The sequence below is a fragment of the Euphorbia lathyris genome, chromosome 2, assembly GCF_963576675.1.
Source record: "Euphorbia lathyris chromosome 2, ddEupLath1.1, whole genome shotgun sequence".
Taxonomy (NCBI): Eukaryota; Viridiplantae; Streptophyta; class Magnoliopsida; order Malpighiales; family Euphorbiaceae; genus Euphorbia; species Euphorbia lathyris.
The window spans coordinates 110881533-110905437 of record NC_088911.1 but is presented as its reverse complement, the minus strand read 5'-3'; the positions used below and the strand labels follow the sequence as shown (position 1 = coordinate 110905437).

Genomic DNA, 23905 nt, shown 5'->3' with positions numbered 1-23905 from the left:
TCGAAAATCTAGCACCACTACTCTATGTTGGGTTGTCGTACTCTCACCAGGGATCACCTTACAATCAATATAACTCTTTCTCCAAGCACTCCTTACTAAGAAGAAGTCAATTTGGCTCGCATTACCGCCACTCCGATAAGTCACTAAGTGGGATGTTCTCTTCATAAACCATGTGTTCATGATACTCAAGTCATAGGCTGATGCGAATTCCAAAATATCATTTCCTGCTTCATTCTTATCTCCAAAACCATACCCTCCATGAACACTCTCAAACCCATCTCGCCTAGAACCCACGTGTCCATTGAGATCACCCCCTAGTACCATTTTTTCATCCCTAGGAACCTGTTGCACCACTTCCTCTAAGTCATCCCAAAAAGCTTGTCTTATAGACACATCTAATCCTATTTGTGGCGCATATGCACTAATGACATTCACAACCTCATCCCCTATCACTAGCTTAACACTCATAATTCTATCGCTCTTCCTAGACACCGCTACTACCTCATCAATATACTCCCTATCAATAAGAATACCTACTCCATTTCTACCCTTATCCTTTCCTGAGTACCAAAGCTTATAACCCCAAGGAGCTATCTCTCTAGCCTTGGCTCCAACCCACTTAGTTTCTTGTAGGCATAATATATTTATTCTCCTCCTCTTCATAACATCTACAATTTCAGCTAATCTTCCTGTCAAAGAACCTATGTTCCATGTCCCAAAGCGTAACCTACTACCCTTACCCCTACCCCTACCATTACCGTGGACTAGCTTATTTACCCGCAACCCTTGTATATTTGACACCACCCCCGGGTCCTGGGGTGGCGCGCCGCTTCGGGGCGACGACCTAGCAACCCTTGCACATTTATCACTACACCCGGGTCTAGGAAGTGCAGCGCGTCGCTGAGTAGGGAACGCCCCAACGGTATTTATATTATGGTTCATGTCATAAGATGTGGCTAAGTTTTACGCTGGCCGCCACAAACCTACCGCAACCCTCCTCCTTTGTCCGGGCTTGGGACCGGCTGTAAAGGCCACCAAGTGACCCTCACAGGCGGAGTTACATTATTTAAAAGCAATAAGTAAATATGCATTTTGGCTTCAGTTCACAAAATTGAGCAAGTACTTTCCATCCATTATGTATCACACTTTTGGAGTCAGAAAAATGGCAATATTATCAAAAGTGGCAGATACTCGTATCCTTATTTATACTCCCTAAAGTAATATACAACTTAAATATAAGCTCCATAACAATTCTGTTCAGAAATTGTATGATTGTGAGTTGAAACCTAATAACAGTCACGAGCAGGTTTTACCTTCGATTAGATCTATAATCGAGCCGATCGAACTTCAACATGTTTATGCTCGGTTCTGTAGAAAATTAACGAGCTCGAACCAAACTTAGAGTTCAGTTTGAGCTCAAATTTTGGTTCAAGTTCGATTTATTAAGAAAATTAATTGTTCGTGAACAATTCGCGAGCAGCTCGTTTATTTTGTTTACGAACTTCACTCGTGAGCAATTTTTTCATTTTATTCATAAACTTTGCTTGCTAGTAGCTCATTAATTTTGTTAACGGCTCATTAATTATATTCATAAGCAACCTCACCAGTGTGAACAAATAATAGAAATACTACTATTAAAATAATAATCGTGTTAAGCTTGCTTACGAGCCTGTTTACGAACCTATAACTGATGATGGTTGCGAACTTTCGAGCCGAGTTTTGACATGCTCAAGCTCAGTTTGTTCACGAATCAACCTCAAAATCGTGCTCAAACTCAGTTCGTTTATAAATGAAGTCAAATATAGTCGAACTTGTATCGAGCTGCTCATAAGTAGCTCGGCTCATTTGTAATTCTATTCTCAATCAGATAGCTTGGGGTGATCCTATAAAATCTAAAAAGTGTGTTGAGCACACTTCCACAAAAAAAATAAGCCACTAATATATAGCTCGTTAAGATTAAATTAAATTACTCAAAGAAGCATAACTCGGTTGGTACACTTCTAAAATTAGAGGTGGAGATTGTAAGTTCGAACTCATCCTCGTAAAAAAAATCATAAAAAAAAAAATTAAATTAAATTATGAGTCACTGGACATGTGGAATCCACCACGTAATGATAATTATATTCTTATATAAAAGATATTCAATTGGTCAAGATAAAGGATATAATAACAACTCTTCTCTCTCTAAGTTAATACATACACTCTCTAAAGACTTTACTAACTTAATCATTGGAGTGTAAACACGTCAATCAATGGTCCCACCTTAACTCCAATTCTTTGCAAGTATGAAGGCATTGGAACTCTCTAGCAATTTAAAATTACCAAACTACCCCTTTCATTGACATCAAAACCTTAATTAACTAAAAAAAAGAGAAAACTGTGTGTTTAAAATGAGAGCTAATTAATCAAGGAATTGGTGAGTTGGGAATGAATGAAAGTTGCTGGGAAAATGAGTAGTTCATAGCATTGAGACCATTGAAACAAATCTATAATACCACCACCGCCACGAGAACCACTATCTTACAATAGATAAATTTATATATAGCAAGGAAACAACTGCATCCATAGAATTGAGTTCCACCACAAAACAAAATTGCTAGTTTAGTCTTGAGCACTAACACTTAGCCATATGCATATGCAGCCAAACTTTATTTTCCCTTTCTTTCAACTTAGAGTTGAGCAAGAAATAGACTCTATTGGCGCATTTAAAAAGCACAATGCCTAACCATTTTATCTATCAAAAAAGAAATTCAATTCTAAGTGAAAGTGAAGAAGACATCCCATATGAGTACCCATGCTTTTTATTCACATGCACTAAACTAATTAAAATTTCATCACTCACCACACCACCACAAACTCAAAAAGCATTAAAATAAACAATAAAAAGAAGTCTTAATAGCAAATTCTATCTTGTTATTTAGCAAAAGGAGCAAAGATTTGACAGTTTAGAAAATGCATTACTTGTAGCCTACAACATTAAAAACTGTTGTCCAATTCCATTAGAATTTCAAGGGTTATCTATCAGAGTCCTGCAACCTTTTGCTTAGACAACACAGTTACCAAAAAATGACAAAACACATGGGAGTGGCCTCCACCCCCACTTAGTTTCACATTAAAAGCCCATTCCTACTTGCTCTGAATCTTATAATACATGTATGTATATTTACTCTTGTGAACTTAATATGACTCCTGAGTAAATGCAGTCAATAATTGATGAGGTAGCGGACACGTGAATGCATGTATTTTCTTTTCAAAGACCTTCAGCAGTTTTAGCCTGGAGAATGTCTAATTCTAAAAGTAGAACATCTTGACTCTTAGTCAATATTAGTAATTCCACATGCAAAATATGTTGGATATTCAAACAGTGAATTTCTTCTATTGTTTCATCCTAAGTAAATGAGAATCCAATGAATCTTTCAAGTGAAATATGCTAGTCTAGAAGGTTGAAAATGCATTCATTGCACACTATGCTTCATCATCCTAAATTTTTTTATTTTTATTCCATCATTCCCCTGAATTTGGACTGGAGGAGGGAAAGACTAAAGGGATAAAACTCTACCATACATACAAATTCGGATTTCAGATCTTACTTAAGGTTGTTATAAAAAAAATAAAATAAATAATGCTACTAATATCTTCAATTTTTACACATGTAAGGGTCTAATATTTCAATGGGTAAATTACACCCATAGCCACTGGATTCATTCATTTTCACGGTACAGCCACTAAACTTTAAGCGTAACATAAAAGCCACTCAACTTTACACTTTCTAACTTTATGGTCATTAAACTTTAACTAACGCCTCAAAATGACTTAATGGCCTTAAAATGAAAATGTTTAAAAATTAAAGTTGTTTAGAATGATATTTACCACGAAAACACATTTTTTTTCTAAAATCACCATTTTTTGAGCTTTCTCTTCTAAAAATTCACCTTCTCTCTCCTAATCAAACAACACCTAAATAACATCAAAATGAAAATTCTGAAAAATTAAAGTTTCTTAAGGTATCAACAATTTTTGAAATTTTTTATTTTTGGGTCGTCAACGGTCATTTTGAGGCGTTGATTGAAATTTAGTTGTTATAATGTTAAAAAGTGTAAAGTTGACTGACTTTTATATTACGTTTTGAAGTTTAGTGGCTACATCGTGAAAATGAGTAAAGTTTAGTAGTCATGGATGTAATTTACCCATATTTCAATCTTATACTATGTATCAATTATAATTGCACACTTTAAACTTTTAATGAACAAAATAGAAGTGAATATAAAATTTGATTAAAAGGATGTGGTTGCTTGACATGCACTTTTAACAAGTCATTCCTCTCCTATAATAATAATTTTTTAAATGTCAAATTCCAAAAAATATTATGTTGACACAAATGACATGGGTCGCACTCTTTTATCCAAATTTGATATTCACGACTAAATATTCTGTTAACATGACGTTTTGATATATGTGATTATTAATTTTTCATAAACTCAATGTCTCAAATTAGAAGCTCAAGGGTTCAATGTCTAAAAATTGAAAAGATTAGAGGTTTCAGAATAGGTCTTTTCTAACAAGAATGAGCTCTTAAACACACCAAATAATAGGTTGGTGGTCTAGCCAAGCTAGATAGCATATACGGTAGAGTATATATTTTATTAGTCCTTGACGTTTTTTCTTATTACACTAGTATTACAAAAATACATTAAAAAGACTTCAAGTATATATCCATCAACAGTTTAATCCCTGTTAAAATCCATCCAAAAGTTTGCTAGTTAACCAAAAATCTGTTAATCAAAGCATTGACTAACATATTCTTCTTACATGTTTGAGTGTTAAATAGCTGATTAATATATTCTTGGATGGTTTTAAATGGGAGTTACTAAACTATAGTGGGAAACAAAACTTGGAGACTTTATAATGTACTTGTAGTTTTGTTAATACGAAAGTCGAAAATTGGCTATTGTAGTAAATAAGAAGTTAGAGACTAATAAATTATTTATCCTATAAATCAACTTCTTCATTGTACAATTACACAATTTTTAGAGGCACAAGTACGGATGCAACGGACACAGGTTTTGCAGGGTCGGATACTACCGAACCTTAATGGGACTACTTGAACTCTCTATAAAAAGGTTTATAGGAGTACTTGAACCCTGTATAAAAAGGTTTGGGACGGAATATGATTTAAAAAGTTAAATACCAGTGACAGACGGGTATGGGAATACATCACGAGTACTTGTTACCCGCCATCTATACAGGTAAAAAAAAAACAGATAAATGAATACGGATAAAAGATGGAAGGAAAAACTAAGAGCATCAAGATGAATTATTTATTTTAAGTGTCTTTACTTTTTTACTAATTTGAATTACCTAGAATTTTAAGTGCTTTAATTTTGAATTTGTTTATTAAATTTGTAAATACTTTGTTAATTTTTTATAATTTATTTGTTGATTCTTAACGGATACAAATATCCGTGGATACTCGCAAATTAAATGGAATAAATGTTTAGGATTCGACTTCAAGAGATATGGTGAAAGCAAATATGTACCATCTTGGATCTTAGAATTCAAAATGTATACTGATTATGATTAAGGTAACAAGACCGAACACATAATTTTAATAATAAATAGGTAATGGTACACGAGTAGCCTACCCGTTACCATTCCTAGACGCAACACAAGTAATAAAACGGAAACAAAATTGAAGGATCGGAAACAAAATTGAAGGATAGGGTGACAAGAAAATTAAAAAGGATCTGATTCACACCAACTGGGACCCACCAATCGGACCCAGATGTAGGGCGAAAACAATGTGCCAGGGAGACCATGCTCACAAGAAAAAAAATCTAATATTCTTTCACAACAGAGAGTTCTAATAAGCTTGCAAAAAAAAACATAGCAAAAATAATAGGTGAGACGCATGCTTATCTAACTGGAGGCAAACATCTACTAATACTCCAAAGTTTGCAATTTATCTTCCTTAGCTGGTAAAGATTGCAACTTGCAAACAAACAAGAAAACCCATCCCATCCCATCCAAATGCACCGTCCCCTGCCAGTGGCACCACTGGAACACCGGCAGCTTATATTAAAGGCTTGGCAGGAGAATCCTAGAATGGTAGAGCAGCAGAGGTGTATCTAGGTAGACAAGCTATAAAACCCCTATGGCTTTTGGCAACAAATAATGAAACAAGACTTGGCCAGCCATTACCATCCCATAACATGCAATTTGCGACACCACATTTAAGTTCAATCATTGGATAATATCTTTAAGGAACTACATATCTATCTATCTCTCTTTGTTTATTTCCTTTTTAGGAAGAGTATGGAGGGTTCTGTTCAATGCCTTCCTCAAATATCATTGTCATTTATTATTGTAGATCCTATCTCTTAAATTTAATTTTGCATCTATACTAATAAAATATTTTAGGTGAAAATTTATGAACTATTTCTCCCTCTTTTCCTCAACATCATAGATCACCAAGGAGAAAAAAATGAAAACTTGGCAAGTTTAGTACTAAGCAAATGCAGCAGAAGCAGTATGAGAGAACTTCAATGCGACTCTATAAGTTAAAAGCCATGCATCCTGACAAGAAATCACCTGATATTATCCGTTTCTTATGTCCAGAGCGAGGAATTGAATCACCCTGGATTATTAGACAATTAAAAAAGACAATTATGTTGAGACAAACAAACAAAAAAAAAAAATCTTATTATAAAAAATATGAACATTCTGAACTATATTAAGTCAACTGCTCCAATTGTCCTTCAACTTCATCCCAAGTACTCCACTCATCACATATAAATTTATACATGTATTTGTCTATTGAGAATTGTCACATACATGGCCAGTTGGCCACATCATCTAGTCACTTACTCTGCAGCATCTGATCTATTTGGCCATTCTGGTTGTACATTTCCACAATTTTCTTTGCATATGAAGGTGTGGACTGGTCAGCTCTACATATTTTTCAATTTACAAGCATTAGAAGCAATTCCAATGGAATAATACAAGAACTATAACAGATAGAATTATACCTTTCTTTGCCCCAAGTGCGGTTTGTATACAGATAATTCCTGATCGTATGGTAGTCTAGTGAATAACGAGCAAATTCCAATCCCTTTGGGCCAATCTGATTCCAAAGAGGCCAGTCAGAATGTACATATTTGTCTTGGTTTATGTGACCCCAAATGCAAAAAAACGCTCACCAAGTTCAGTAGGGAAGCTATCAAATTTCCAACAAACATTGGGGCAGGTTTTGAAGGGCCCTTCCCTGAGGCACAATGATAAGACGATTTAGAGAAGAGAGATTCTTTTAAAAGTGCAGAGGTACTTTGTGCATGCCATGTTGGACAATGACCACCATATGTGCATTTTTCCAGAGCTTAAAACTCGCATCCAGAGTTGGATGTTCAAAAGAAAGTTGAATAAAGTAATAACAGAAATGTCTCACATACCCAACTTTGCATTGTCATCTGCCTTAACAGTCTCAATAACAAATGGTCTGCGATTACCCTGAAGTAGAATATTCATTTTTAGTAAAATGAGAGTTCATGAAGTTACTGAAGGAACCTAAACAAGAATAGGCCATGTTCTTACACTGCTGGTCGTTGGAGTGATCTGCAGAAGGTCTTTTACCAAGCTCAGCATTTCCCTTCCTCGTTCATTCCTGCAATATGAACCCACAAAAAGAAGGGGAAAACACTCAGTTGCCCTAACATATGCAAACAATAGATATAATCATAATTAGGAACTTGCCAACCTACTAGAATATTTTACCTTACTGTGACATATTGTGGATGCTGTGTCATGCTGACTCCAGGATATTTTGGTACACCCATATAGCCAACGACCAGATCCTGAACAGCCAGCACCAAGCAAGGTCACAACCGATTAGGTTTAATTGATTGCAGCTCAAGTATCTTTGTTTTACAATATCGAGTAAATGTATTTAAGTTATAGTTTTTGACAAGGCTACGAGGCAAAATGGACTATAAGAGAGAGAGACAGACAGTTAGAAGGGCAAAGTAGAAGTGGGATAAGTATATTGGAGATAAGCCCGTTAACAGAGGATTAAAAAACAGAAATGATGGAATATTCATTCAAGTTTATAGAAGCTCACCGCTAAAGCATTTGTGTAGTCGAAACAGCTGCAGAATATAGGGGAAAAAATATATTATTAGAACACGAATATCTAAACTAGTTTTATTCTTCGTTAACTTCTAGATGCACTTTACAAGCTAAAAAGGTTTTCTTCTTTGTGACAAGTTATCAGCTGGTTGACAATTTTCGAAAATCTGATTAACAACCGCGTGATAAACTAGTTCCTACTCCATTCGCGTAGCAAGTGATGTCCTCCAGTCATGAAAGATATTAGTCTACTCATGAATAGTACTGCACATAAAGAACAAGGAATTACCTATAACAAGATGGAGCAATAACATCAACTAACTCATTTGCTGGTAGACAGAAATAAGGAACCTGTTTTAGTTAAGATTGGAAAAGAGATGAAGCAGCAAAAACTATAAAACTTGTACCAAACTCAAAGTAGAAGGAAAATGCTACCTCTTCTATGCGACCATCCAAGTGCTTCAAGTGGACCTAAGAGAAGTACAATAAAGTATCCATTCTTAATATAAAGAATAACAATAGTTCTAGTAGCAAGCAGAAGATTATACAAGCCAAAGTCAATCATATATTAAAGAATCATCAAAAATAACCCCCCCTCTCCCCAAAACAGTTAGGGATATACTGATACACTCGCATCCATGAAGAAGAAACAACTCTTACTTAATTCCAATACTCTATTTTTTCAATGGATAAGTAGTCTAATCACAGTGATGAGAGGTCACAGAAATATAGAAGTAGATTGACAATGTCCAAGAGACCAAGGAAGGATTAATCGGTACAAACCTTGTAATCTTGCATAAACTCATAATGAAGAACTGTTTCTGGTTCATCACTTGCAGCCTTTAGAAACTTATCAAGCCCTGGTCGAGTCCCATTGTCCACTGTTAAAAAAGAGTTATAGTCGTTATTTAAATTCTGTGCACTTCTGTTATATAGCTAATAGATAATTAGATAATGATTGTGCATTGTGCTGTTATTTATCTTCATCATCAACCAGCACCTTATACTATTGTGCCAACTTTAGATTCCGGTGATCAGGTACCCATTTTTTAAGAGTATGCTAGTTAATATTTGGCATATGCACTAGTAATCTGCATCAGGGACATCTACATTATATGCATGCCTAATTCTTTCATTGACTGGTAGTTGACAGTGTTTCAACTCATTTGATAGTGTACTCTAAATTTGCAGATGCAGTTGCAAGTTAAAAGAATTTAAAGCCTCTGATTACCACAATTGGTGCCCAATACGTATAGCTTGTCCAAATTCAAATGATGCTCCACAGATCTTAGTGCTGCAGTTTAAGAAATCAATCTGCATTACCATAGTACAAGTCACAATAAAGAAAACAACAAAGATAGAAATTTCCAAAGGATTTGTTAAACTGTACCTTGCACTTGGCAACCAACACCACAAAAAAGAAGACGCTTGACACCTGCAGCCTGTTGTATGTAAAAAAAATCCATTTGCCTCACTGAGCTTTTAAAGTAACACAGAATTTAGGGTCAAAGAGAATTTTCTAAAAGCAGTTACCAGAAATAGAGTAGAGACATCAAATATATTTACATAAAGAGGATAATATGAAATGCGAGTTATTGAATTTGAGTGCTAACGTTCAAACAAGAGGCCATATTTTACACGTCCAAGAATAACAAAAGAGAAACTCAAAATAAGGGTCACAAGAGGTGATAGAGATTGTACAAATAGTGGTGATCTCCTAGATCAACCTACACATCAGCCAAGGGAATTGAGAGTTTATACTCGAAAGAAGAAGACGGGACAGCAAGGGTAGAATGGGAACATCACATCAGTCAGTTAAGCAAGGGGATGAGGTGTCTATAGTTAGTTATTTATCTCTTCGTGAGCTGGCAGACCTTGGGATCTGTATTTAGAGTAATGTTTGTGTAATGAACAAATAGAGATGAATAAACTCTCCATTCCTATATTTTCTTAATACTTGGCAAATCCTATTACATCCTATTTATATACAATAGGATGCTATACAAGGTGCTGTATTTCTGTTGATTAATTTATGATTTAGCTGCATATAAGGAAGACAACTATATGACAACTATATAATTCTGTAACACTTCCCCTCAAGCTGGAGGGTTATCATACCCAGCTTGATACAAATAAAATTGATTCGTGTTCTGACATGTAGAGTTATGATTGTACCATCTTCTAACTTTTCCTGAGTAAAATGACAATCTAACTTCTGTGTTTAGTCCTTTCATTCAATACAACCTATGAAGCATGGACTCTTCCCCGGGGTCGCCATGGCGGTGTTGGACTCGCCAGGGACACGGCGGGGACTCGGCAGTGACACGGCTTATAGTGAAAAAATGTAAAAAAAATTTAAAAGCTATGAAGCACGGACTCTTCCCCGGGGTTGCCGTGGACGTGTCGGACTCGCCGGACTCGGCAGTGACACGGCGGTGACATGGGACTCGGATGGGACTCGGCAGTGACACGGTAGGGACTCGGCGGGACACGGCAGGACTCAGCTAATGGTGAAAATATGTAAAATTTTAGGGTTTTTTTTAAATCTTTTAAAACCTATGGTTCAATTGACAAAAAAAAAACCTAAACTACATCTAATTCTCACCTATGTATCGCAATTATAAACGCTTAGGGCTTCTTTCTCTTCCTTCTTCGATTTGTTTTGCGATTTACGATTCCTAGCGATTCTCCCGTGATTTCATCTCCTGCTATTCTCCTGCGATTTCATCTTCTTTCTTCATCTTCTTTCTTGTCGTTGTCTTGTCTGATTTCATCCGCACCAAAATCCTTGCAATTTTATCCTTGCTATTAGAGAATGACTTATTTGTGATTTAGCAAGTTTTATATATATATATAATTGTATATAAAAAAAAAGGGCGGCCCGGTCGCACTACGCGTCCCCGCTGAGCGAGGGTCCGGGGAGGGGTCCCACCACAAGGGTGTACTGGGGGCAAGCTTTCCCCTGCCAATTTATTGGGCAAGCCTTCCCCTGCCAATTTATTTGGCAAGAGGCCGCTCCTGACTCGAACCCGTGACCTCTTGGTCACACGACAACAACGTTTACCGTTGCGCCAAGGCTCGCCCTCTCTATATATAATTGTATATAATTATATAAAATTTGCCGTGTCCCGCCGCACCCGTGTAGCATATTTTCTAAAAATGTCGTTTGCCGTGTCCGCACCCGAGTCGGTGCTTCATATTAAACATATGATTCAATTACAAAATTTGAAAAAAAAAAAAACCTAAAATACATCTAATTCTCACCTGTTGTTATCGCGATTCTAAACTTTTTGGACTTCTTTCTTCTCGTGCACTTTTTGTCAAAAAAACCTAAAATACTTTGGTTTGATTCTTAATTTTATTTGAAGTATCGGATGTTGTTTTTGATGAATTAATGAGTTATCTTATTATGGATGTGTTTTTATGATTTATAAGTAATTTGTGATTTGAGTTTATTGGGATGTAGTGGTGAGGGGTAGGGGAAGACCTAAGCAAACTTGGAGGAGGGTGATCGAGAGTGATATGAGTTTATTGGGAATTGAGGAAAATATGGTAGTGGATAGGATGGAGTGGAGGGAGCGAATCTGTGTCGCTGACACGACTTGATTTTCACGGTTTTATATGATGGTTCATGTTAGCCGACCCCGAATCATTTCGGGACTAAGGCTTTGTTGTTGTTGTTGTTGTTGTATAAGTAATTTGTGATTTATCAAGTTTTTTTATATATTTTTATATGCCGTTTGCCGCACCTGCACCCGAGTCGGTGCTTCATAGAATACAACATTATTGGCTATGTAAATAGTTGTGTCATTATCGCACACAACTTCATTGGTTTCGTAACCCAACTAAGTAGATGACGTAGCCATACAAGCTCACATGTAGTCTGTGGCATAGCCATATATTCAGATTCTGTCGATCTAGAAACAACACTTTGCTTTTTACTCTTCCAAGATACAAGATTGTCTCTAACAAACACAGTATCTGGTGGTAGAACACCTATTTGAATATCTCCAGCATAATCCACATCTGTGAAGCCTTCCACGGTATGATGACCATGGTTTCGTTACAACATACCATGTACTAGAGCACACTTTAGATATCTCAGAATATGACACATTGCATCCAATGTGAAGTTCTAGCAAAGGACATGAACTGGCTTACTAAACTCACTAGAAAGGCTATATTGGAGCGAGTGATTGTGAGGTATTTCAATTTTTCAACTTTTCTTCTATATGTTTTAGGCTTCTCAATAAAATCACCATCTTTAGCTTTTAACTTCATATTTGGTATCATAGGTGTATCACAGGTCCTTACCTCAATCAAACCATGCTTCAATCAAACCAACATCAGTCAACAAGTCTAGACAATATTTCCTCTGACTTAAACTTTTATTCCCAAGAAGTACTTCATTGGTCCAAGGAATGCTTTCAACTTTGTAATTCTCGTTGTATCATTCCCAGTGATCACTACGTCATCAACATACACTACTAAAAGAATACATCTGATGTAAAGAAAACAAAATGATCATGTGAACTTCTACGAAGTCCAAATTCAATTACTGCACCAATCAATCTTCCAAACCAAACACGAGGAGATTGTTTCAAGCCATACATAGATTTCTCAATTTGCATACCTTCCCAAACTCCACTTAAGCAACAAACTCAAGTGGTTGCTCTGTATAAACCTCCTCACGTAAATCACCATTTAAGAATGTATTTTTAACATCGAGTTGATGAAATGCCCAATTGTATGTATTGGCCAAGGATATGAACAGACGGACCGAAGAAAGTTTGGCAACTAGGGACAATGTGTCGAAATAGCAATGTCATATGTCTAAGCATAACCCTTTGCAACGAGCTTGTCAAGCAGGCAACATAACTATCATGATTCATTTTCACATTGAACACCCACTTACAACCAATAGCTCATTTTCAAGGCAGAAGAACCATAATGCTTCAATAAGAGATGAGGGAACAGTAACACACTCTAAAGAAACTACAAAAGACTTGGAGGAGGGTGATAAGGATTATAAGATATAAAGGAAGAAACAGGATTAGCACAAGTGTGGTGTCACGTATCAACGTAGAAAGAAGGATTAAATTGATTGGTCCTCAAGTTAGTTGTTATTTCAATTATTTCTTGTTTCTTATGTATTTTGTTTGGTAGTGCTAGTTTGTTATTTACCTTGCTGATACAGTTAGAGAATAGGACAGCTGTGGGTGCACATCTGTAGAAATAGTACTTAATGCTGAGTCAGCAGTACTATTATTCTCTTTATAGCTCATGAATTGTAAGGCTACATAATCATATTATGAATCAACAAAAAGCCTAATTTCCTTCTCTCTTCTTCTCTAATTCTCTGTTTCTCTTCTCGACTCCGGAAGGAGCAGATTGATTCAAGCCAAGCTATGGAAGAGAAGTTTCAAAGAGCCCTAGTTACTCTTTCAAAACTAATACAACCCAACACCCAGAATATTGAAACTCCCCAAACACCTACTCACAGCTATGAATCCATTCACATACCTCTCCCTGCTTCACAAAAAGTCCCAAATCCAACCAAAGGCGTGCTGGGAAGCGGACCAAGTGGATATGTGGTTTTAGAGCCCTCTTTACCTAAGAACACACTATTTAACACAGACCCAGGTGCCCCTAGGAGCACAACATTTCACAAAATGCTACCCAAATGTGAGTTACCTTCCTTTGATGGATCAGAGGTTGAAGGCTGGGTGAGCAAGTGTGCTAAGTATTTTCAGCTATTTGATGTTGCTGTGGAGAAGAGGGTTGAGCTTGTAGGGCTCTATATGCACGGCAGGGCAGAGAATGGTTCAAAAACTGGACCCGATTCACCCTGAAGCCACTTGGGAGCAGTTTACTGAAGAAGTAAGCAAACGGTTTCAGGACACAGCCATTGCTAATGTAGTGGAACAGCTCACCAAGCTGGGGCAGGAATCCACAGTGGGGGCTTACCAGGACAAGTTCGAAGAGCTTAAGCTAAAAATGGGGAAGACTCATCCTGAAATTAGAGAGTCCTACACTGATAGCTTTATTGCTGGACTCAAGCCAGAGCTCAGATTTGCTGTACGATCTTATGAGCCTTCTGATATTTACACTGCCATCAAGCAAGCAAAATATCAGGAAAACCATCTCAAGAATATCTTGGAGATGGTTAAACCCAAGCCAACCTTCAGATCCCCTATTATATCCAAACCTTGGGCTCCTCCAACTACAAACCTTAAACCATTACCAAACAACTCTGCTCTCACCCCAAACCTCACTACCTCTAATCCAGATTCCAAACCATTAACCACTATCAAGAGAGTCTAAGGCACATGCTGGAAATGTGGAGATAGGTACTACCCAGGGCATGCTTGCTATAACTGCTGAAGAGGAATTGGAGGAACTGGGGGCTGTTGTATCAGAGGAAGAAGAAGGCATACATCAGAATGAGGGAGATGCAAGGGCAGAGGAGCAGATTACAGTCTCCATCAATGCCTTGAATGGGGGCATGACTGATACCACAATGAAGTTGAGAGGTACTCTTAATCGTAAACCCATAATGATATTGATTGATAGTGGCAGTACCCACAGTTTTGTGGATTTGAAGTTAGCAAGTGAGGCTAAATTACCCTTAATAATGGTCAAGCCAGCCATTGTCATTGTGGCAGATGGGAGGCAACTCTCTGTTACCTCTAAATGCAATAGTTGCAATTGGACTATGCAGAATACTAAGTTTTGTTTTGACTTGAGGGTATTGGAGTTAGGGGACTATGATTTAATACTGGGGGCAGATTGGATGAGGAGTCACACCCCTGTTACCTTTGATTTTGCAAACAATCTACTTTTAGTCCATAATGGTGGTAAGCAAATAGCTCTTAAGGGAATGGTGGAAGAAATGACATTAAAAATGATGTCCCTTAAATCTGTGAATAAAATGGTCACTAGGGGATGGAAGGGCATAACATCTAAGTTATTTGTAATGATCATGCAAACTGATGAGAAGGCAGAATCTCTTGAGAGGCTCAATCCCCTTCAACCATTACTCAATGACCCTATACAACCCTTACTTCAGAAAAACACCCATTTATTTCAAGCACCCACTTCCCTACCTCCTAAAAGAGTCCATGATCACTTTATTCCCTTGAAAATTGCCACTGACCCTGTGAATGTAAGGCCTTATAGATATTCTCATCAGCAAAAGAATGAAATAGAGAGGTTAGTGGAGGAGATGTTATCCTCCGGAGTCATAAGGCCTAGCAGTAGCCCCTATGCATCACCTGTGTTATTAGTAAAAAAGAAAGATGGAACTTGGAGGTTTTGTGTGGATTTTAGGGAATTGAACAAGGCCACTGTGAAGGATAAATTTCCCATTCCTGTGATACAAGAACTTCTAGATGAATTACAGGGGGCAACTAAGTTCTCTAAGATTGACTGAAGGTCAGGGTATCACCAAATAAGGATGAAAGAGGATGACATTCATAAAACAGCTTTTAGAACCCACTCAGGGCACTATGAATTCATGGTCATGCCTTTTGGGCTTACTAATGCTCCTGCTTCTTTTCAATCCCTAATGAATTCTATCTTTCAACCTTATCTCAGAAAATTCGTGCTTGTTTTTTTTTTATGATATATTGATTTATAGCCCTACTCTTGAGTCCCATGTGAACCATTTACAGCTAGTGTTCCAATTGTTGACTGAGCATCAACTGTATGCAAAAGCCTCAAAATGTGTAGCAACAGACCCTGCCAAGGTCTCTTCCATGAGCAGTTGGCCGCTTCCTACGTCATTGAAGAGTTTGAGGGGGTTTCTAGGCTTGACAGGCTACTATAGGCGTTTTATCAAAGGTTATGGAACCATTTGCAAACCCTTAACCGAACTACTAAAAAAGGATCAGTTCCTTTGGACTCCAGCTTCTACAGAAGCCTTCAATCACCTCAAGAAGCTTATGACTGAAGCTCCGGTATTAGCACTTCCAGATTTCAACCAGCCTTTCATCTTAGAGTGCGATGCGAGTGGTACAGGCATTGGAGCAGTTTTAATGCAAAACCAGCGACCAATTTGTTTTTTGTCTAAGGCCCTCTGTCCTAGGAACCAAAAATTGTCAGCTTATGAGAGGGAATTCTTGGTAATTCTACATGTTGTTACTACATGGAGACAGTATTTGGAGGGTACCCATTTCATCATTAAAACGGACCAAGAAAGTATCAAATACCTGCTGGAACAACGCTTGCACACATCACTTCAACACAAAGGCATTTCAAAACTGTTGGGTCTAGAGTATTCCATTCAATACAAAAGGGGGACAGAGAACAGAGTCACGAATGCTTTGTCCAGGAAGTTTGAGGATGCGAACAACGAGGCAGTTCAGGTCATGGCAATTTCTATGGTGGTGCCTACTTGGATGGAAGAGGTACATGCATCTTATGTTCAAGATGAGTTGGCAACTAAGTTGATTCAGCAGTTTGCTGTTCAGCAAGGCTCTACAAGCAATTACTCCTATCAGGATAGAATCCTTAAGTATAAACACAGGATCTATATTGGGGCCACTACTGACCTTCGTCAAAAACTGATCCAAGTTTGCCATAGCTCTCCACTGGGAGGCCATTCTGGCATCCGGGGAACCTTAGCTCGGCTTCACCAAGGGTTTCATTGGCCACAAATGGCCCTAGCTGTCACTCAATGGGTCACAGAGTGTGACACTTGTCAGCGTTGCAAGGCTGACTTGGCTCCTTATCCTGGCCTGCTACAACCCTTACCAGTGCCAGAGGCAGCTTGGAGAGACATTGCAATGGACTTTGTTGAAGGCTTACCTAAGTCTGGGGGATATGACACAGTACTAGTGGTAATTGACAGGTTTACCAAGAGTGCTCATTTCATGCCTCTCACTCATCCTTTCTCGGCTGCAGCAGTTGCAAAGGTCTTCCTGGATAACATTTTTAAATTGCACGGCATGCCTCGCACCATTGTTAGTGACAGGGACCGGATTTTCACAGGTATATTCTGGAAAGAGTTGATGCAACTCTTGGGGACTCAGTTGCTTTTTAGTAGTGCATACCATCCTCAGACAGATGGAAAAACAGAACGCTCGAATCGATGTTTAGAGGGGTATCTTAGATGTATGTGTTTTTTGAAGCCTAAGCAGTGGGCTAAGTGGTTGGGGTTGGCTGAATACTGGTATAATTCTAGCTTTCACAGTGCTCTCAAGATGAGCCCATTTCAGGCTCTTTATGGGACAGTTCCAGCATTGCCCGTCCTTCCCCACAATAGTTCAGACGTGGCAGCTGTGGAAGACTTTTTGCAGGCCAGAGATAGTATGAATTCATCACTTAGAGACTACCTTATTCAAGCTCAAAATCGTATGAAGCAAATTGCAGATCAACACAGATCTGACAGAGAGTTTAAGGTAGGGGATTGGGTTTTCCTTAAACTACAGCCTTACAGACAGTCTACTATAGCAGCTCGTACTTCCCTGAAGCTTTCTGCCAAGTTCTATGGTCCCTTCCTAGTCTTAGCTAAGATTGGTAAAGTGGCATATAAGCTTCAATTACCACCTACTTGCAAGGTGCATCCTGTTTTCCATGTGTCCCTATTAAAGAAGAAGCCAGATCCTAAGGTTCCCACCCTCACCACTGTACCTCCCTTAGAGGATGGCCTTACAGACATTCTGCCCTTGAAAGTTTTGAATACCAGAAATGCTCTGATAGGTGATCAGTTCGTGCCACAACTTTTGATCCAATGGGTAGGACTCTCCACATTAGATGCCACTTGGGAGGATCAAGCTATGCTCATCAAACAATTCCCAGAATTTATGCATTCTTGGGGACAATAATGTTCTCAAGGGGGAGGATTTGTCACGTATCAACGTAGAAAGAATGATTAAATTGATTGGTCCTCAAGTTAGTTGTTATTTCAATTATTTCTTGTTTCTTATGTATTTTGTTTGGTAGTGCTAGTTTGTTATTTACCTTGCTGATACAGTTAGAGAATAGGACAGCTGTGGGTGCACAGCTGTAGAAATAGTACTTACTGCTGAGTCAGCAGTACTATTATTCTCTTTATAGCTCATGAATTGTAAGGCTACAGAATCATATTATGAATCAACAAAAAGCCTAATTTCCTTCTCTCTTCTTCCCTAATTCTCTGTTTCTCTTCTTTCTCATTCTTCCCTTTTCTACGTTCTACTTTTGCCCTAACCTTTTACTGTCAGAAAACCCTAATCCTGACATGTGGGGTACCTTTACGAAGAGCTATAGGAAGATCAAGGCTAGGATCTCAAGCTGGTGAAGGATCTTGAGGCGAAGCAGAAGGAGGAACACTAGGAGGTGATTGAGTCGCATGTAGCACACATCGAAGGTAAACCTGACGGACAACAAGTTGAGGAGGAACAGAAACGACTTGTTGTTCAAGTTGAGAAGGGATAGAATCCACATGTTATCTTATAGTATAAACAAGATAGTCATCCTCAGAAGTACTAGAAGGAGAAAAGAAAAGATAAAAGTGGAACTAAAGAAAGGAGTATCTTCAAAAAAGGTAACATCGGCAAACATCAAAATAAAGACCTAAAGAGAGAGAATAACAATGATAACCTTTTCATTGACAAGAATAACCCACAAAGACACATTCACTTGTTCAAATTGAGAAGGGATAGAATCCACATGTTGTCTTACAGTATAAACAAAATAGTCATCCTCAGAAGTACTAGACGAAGGAAAAGACATAGTGGAACTAAAGAAAGGAGTATCTTCAAAAAAGTTAACATCAGCAAATACCAAAAACCGACCTAAAGAGATAATAATAATAATGATAACCTTTTCGTTGACGAGAATAACCCACAAAGACACATTTAAAAGCTTTAGGATCGAGTTTAGAGAATTGAGGCCTCAACAACGCTTGCTAAGGGCAAAGCAAAGAGAGAGGTATTTGACCTTTAAGTACAGAGGAGGGCATACGATTAATCAAAGTACAAGCTTAGCATCAATCCAAATTTCTTTAAGAACCTTAAACAAGAAGCATAAGAGCACTAGCAACATCTAGTAAGTGACGATTTTTCCGCTCTACCTGCCCATTTTGTTGTTGGGTGTAAACACAAGAAAATGAAAAATATTCTTTAGTATTGTCACTTAGCAAGATGCATACAGGTTTATTGAATTGAGTCCGGATCTCAGCATGGAAAGTACATAAAACGGAAAACAAATTTGAACAATTTTTATAGGATACAACCATGTAACCCGAGAGTAGTCATCAACAAAGGTTACAAAATAACGAAAAACCCAATTTTGACCGAATAGGACAAGGGCCTCATATATCATAATGGACCAACTAAAAAGGAACATCAACATGTTTATTTATGCGGGAGGATAAGGGACTCTATGGTGTTTTGCCAATTGTCAAGATTCACATTCTAACCCTCATATTTAAGACTGGGACACAAGTGTTGTAATATTCTAAGAGGAGGATGACCAAACTGACAATGAAATTTAAGTAGAGATGGAGACGTACTAGTACATACTATTATCTTGGAAACAGACATAATACTAGAATCAAGAAGATACAACTCATCCTTTATTGTTCCCTAATCTGCTTCGTCTCAAGATCCTGAAAAATGCAATGGTCGGGAAGAACAAGGCACAACAGTTCAAGTCTTTGGTAAGTTTAGTAACGGTCAAGAAACTGCCTGAAAGTGGCTCCGAAGGCTTCTGAGCGAGTACGAATCTATTTCTTCAGATGCGGGTTACAGTATCAAATCAGAAGGTCAGGCCTCAGAAATACGCTTTGAAAGACTATCGAGAAAGTAATTTTAAAAAAAAAAAAAACCTAATGGAGATTTATAGCATCATTCAAGTAAATACATATTAAGATCGTAAAAACATAAGCTTGCAATATAGCTACACCTGATTCCAGACCGGTTAATGCAAGAACTATAAAGTTTCGAGCGGGCAATCATACATTTATTTATTTTTTATTCATATGGATTACGCCTCTGTCTATTTCTCTGATGACCCTCTTATAATAGGGGGTTCCCCTAAACTCAGAATGGTTCTTTAATGTTTTGCGAAACGCAACTGACGACACCGGTTTATCCCAAGTACTAGGGGAAATGCAAATTCTCTCAATTGTCTCCGATTTTTAGTAATATCGGAGTCGCTGTACCCGTCCTCACGGAGGGCTTCTAAAGGAACTGAGATATGCATAAAATAAATGATAATCTAATGGTCTGTGTGGGGAAGGTTGTTCCACATCCAATTACTGAAACAAAAGAGCCATTAGCAAGAGTAACACACGGCAAAAAGGAGGATGTATTGCCAGTCATATGATCAATGGCACCATAATTGATCACTCAACAATGGGAAGACATTGAAAATGAAGCAACAGAAGTACCAATATTAGCTAATGTGGCAGTTGATATAATCCCAACTATTTGCCTTGCAATAGTATGTCATTTTAGCCTCAAGATCCTTAAACCGCAACAAAATAGAGAGAAATGACAATTGATACAATACCCAATCAAAAGAAACACCAATTAACATAATACTATCACCATTCTATTCAATCACGCAACAAGGCAGTGAGAAATACCAATCAATAGAATTCCCAACAATAGAATACTATCACATTCTAACAGGAACCAATAACCAAAATACCACAAGCAAATAGAACATAGTAGATCATTAAACCAAGAATAGAAGCAACGGTAATGAGGCGACAATGGAACAGTAAATCGAGCTCAAACAGAAGCTCCACGTGCCGGCGCGTGGGAGAGGAGGCGAAATGTACGGTGGCGTGTGAGAGTCACGTGTTGCTCGGATCAGACAACGGTCGAATTATTTGTATACAATAGCATGTGATACAAGGAAACTTTATTTATGTTGATTAACCAATGATTTAGCTACAAATAAGGAAAGACAACTATGACAACTATACGATTCTGTAACAGTTTGCATGAGGAGAGAGTAGGCTGTTTTTGGTTTTTCTTCTGCATCAGATTGCAAGGCTCTACTTAGTGTGGATAGGGAAGATTTTTCCTAAGGGGCTTAGCCTATGTTTTGTCTGTTATTTCTTTTCGGAGTAATCAATAAATTTTCCATTCCCTTCTTCTACCTATCTTCTTTCTCCGTTTGCTTATCTTACATTTCTGTTATTGTTTCTATCAAGATGGGACTGGCTCAGTTGGCACACCAAGAGTAACTCTATAAGTGTGCCAGCTGCACAACAGTAAAGCTTTATTTTTAATCACGAGAACTTCCTATCCACAGAAAAAAATATAGAATGAATAAGTAAAATACCTCAACCAATGCAAGGGTATTAAGATTTGGTGATAACGTTGGCTTGACACCTTTAGCAGCAATAACTTCATCTGGTGTCCTATTGAAAAAAAAATGGCAGAGCTCTTCAGAAAATAAATGACCTAAAAAAATACAATGCTCCACAATAATAAGATGCCATCATAAACCTGGCTAACACGGGCCTTGGGGAGAGTCTGTCCTCTGGGTCACTGTAACAGAAAAAAAAAAACATGAAGAAACTTAATATACTAAATGATCAATACACAGTTCCAACAAACTGATGTAATCAATCAGTCGTTAACTTTCTCCCTTTTTTTTTTTTGCCCCACCTTTGCACACATACAACGGCTTCAACCAAACCAGCTTTCAGCATCTCAATTGCGATCGTTGTCACTATCCCAGTCCATTGCGCTCCTGTTATCCAAGGAGGTAATGTGAACCTATTAAGTTAAAACTGTGCAACTATAACTTACCTTATAAACTAAATAAAGGGTTCTAGTTTACTTTTAGTGATAGCTTAGAAAGAAGAGGAAAATCGTGTTCAAAGACAACTTGGGATGCGATTTTCAATTTTTTATATGGAATCACTTTGGAGATCCAAAAATTTAATGGTGCTTCATATTATTTAACAATAATGGATGAAGGTGAAGAAAGCTTTAAATAGCATGGATCGGTGTAAGCCAATGTAGGTTATAAAAAATCCAACCAAGGAGAAAATGTTGCTTAGCAGAAAAGCACCTTCTACAGGCTTAGTTTTACGAGCATAAAACAGCTCTTCATGGACCCCCATGTACATGTCATCTAAAGAATCCATCTTCCTTCCTCTACCATGAACAATAGGTTCCATGCGCTGAAAATTACCAAATGAACATTCAGAGAATACACACGCACACACAAAAGGTTAAGGTAAAAGCATTAGATAAAATGCATGATTCATGATAAAATCAGAGACATAATCACTTCACAAACATTCCTAAGTGAACAAAACAATAAAAAAAAAAAAAGAAAAAGAGCCAAACACTCCACATTGGGGTTGAATATGCATATACCAAATAAAGAAAGGATAAGAAAAGAGGACTCACTTCGATTTTAGACATCCCATCCCCAAGAAAGGCACAAGCATTCTTCACATGAGCAATGTAATAAGTATCACACAATCCACATTGACTGCGCCAATAAGAAAATGTGAACTACGAAAAAGCAATTAACAAACAAAAAACAAACAATAAAAAAATTGACAAGCTCTTATCGGAACCTGCAATGTTCCTTTGCAGGATATGTGCCACCAGGTGGGATAGGTCTGGAGCGTTGCCTCCAATCGTCTCTAAGCTTCACAGACTTGTTTGTGGAATTCGAATTAACATCTGCACCTCAGAAAACAAGCCAATAGTTGAAGATAAATAAAAGAGTAAATGGATAGGTAAATATTGAGTTGGTGTCTACCTTTAGAAGAAGATGATGAAGATGAAATGATGGGCAGTGAAAGCTTGCAGAGTGTAGAATTCATTATGCAGAGCGGGAGAGACGAAAATAAAGAGTAGTTGTGCACCACATATATATGGCTGTGGATTTTCTGGGCCGGCGAAAGCTCGGTGCTTTTCTGATAGGCCCTATGTAAAACGACTGCGTTTATTAAAAAGATTCCATTTGTTAAAAAGGTTCTTATCTTTTTTTTTTTTTTTTTGCAGATTAACTTTTTTTATTTTTAATTTGATTCATTAAAATCTCAATCTTATTAGTAAAGTACTTAGAAGTTGTTCTTTTTTACTTAAATTGAGCATAAGTAAATTTAGTTCAGTTCAGTTTAGTTCAGCAGCGTTCAGTTCAGTTAATTTAATTTTAGTAATTATTATTATAATTATAATTATTTATATAGAATTTATCGTTATTTATTATAATTATAACTATTTATATATAATTTATTACTTATTTATTATAATTTATTTATTTTTTTTGGTAAGAAAGGAAGGCTCAAGGTCCAGAAAAATAGAAACAAATTAAGCACGAACTATTCTACTGAGCGCCAAACCACGAAAGTCGTCAGACAGAATATTCTGGAGGCCTGCAGGAGGCACATCAAACTCATGATGACCCAAAGGACTTGAACCTGCGAAGTTCGCCAACCAGTCAGCAGCACGGTTACCTTCTCTGTAAATATGCACGAAAACAACCGTCCACTCACGATCCCTAAGTTCCTTGCACCGAGATATCAGCCAAGAGTACGGATGATTGCTCTCATCCTCCCGCGAGATTAAATGTAGCACCGCACGAGAATCAACTTCCATAATAACTTTTTTATAGCCCACTTCCCATGCCAAGCGCAACCCAAAGAACAATCCCCATAGCTCAGCTAACGCGACAGTGCAGTATCCTATGTTTGCTCCAAATCCACCCCTCCAACATCCATTGGCGTCTCTAATCAGTCCCCCTGTCGTCGCCAATCCCGGATTACCTTTACAAGCACCATCCGAGTTAACCTTAACCCACCCCTCATCAGGTGGATACC

At 37.7% G+C, this 23905-nt stretch overlaps 1 protein-coding gene across 1 annotated transcript; it reads right to left on the bottom strand.

Moving 5' to 3' along the window:
- Positions 1–6680: 6680 nt before the first annotated feature.
- LOC136219440 (7-hydroxymethyl chlorophyll a reductase, chloroplastic) lies at positions 6681–22941 on the bottom strand. The gene is made up of 19 exons (XM_066006850.1): positions 22843–22941; positions 22655–22763; positions 22482–22566; positions 22138–22249; positions 21729–21813; positions 21567–21608; positions 21400–21478; positions 9509–9560; positions 9350–9412; positions 8902–8999; positions 8554–8589; positions 8408–8469; positions 8111–8138; positions 7768–7847; positions 7588–7657; positions 7446–7503; positions 7197–7261; positions 7026–7120; positions 6681–6947 (listed from the first exon to the last, which is right to left on the bottom strand). Exons 1-19 carry the CDS (start codon positions 22904–22906, stop codon positions 6857–6859), a joined length of 1374 nt encoding a protein of 457 aa, XP_065862922.1. The 5' UTR covers positions 22907–22941; the 3' UTR covers positions 6681–6856.
- Between the last annotated feature and the right edge of the window lie 964 nt (positions 22942–23905).

Coding starts and splice junctions, on each gene's coding strand:
- LOC136219440 (XM_066006850.1), bottom strand. CDS start 22,906: ATGAATTCTACACTCTGCAAGCTTTCACTGCCCATCATTTCATCTTCA. Junction 9,561..21,399: donor ATACCCTTGCATTGGTTGAG/GTATTTTACTTA, acceptor TACATACAACAG/GCTGCAGGTGTCAAGCGTCT. Junction 7,121..7,196: donor TAGCTTCCCTACTGAACTTG/GTGAGCGTTTTT, acceptor CTTTGGAATCAG/ATTGGCCCAAAGGGATTGGA.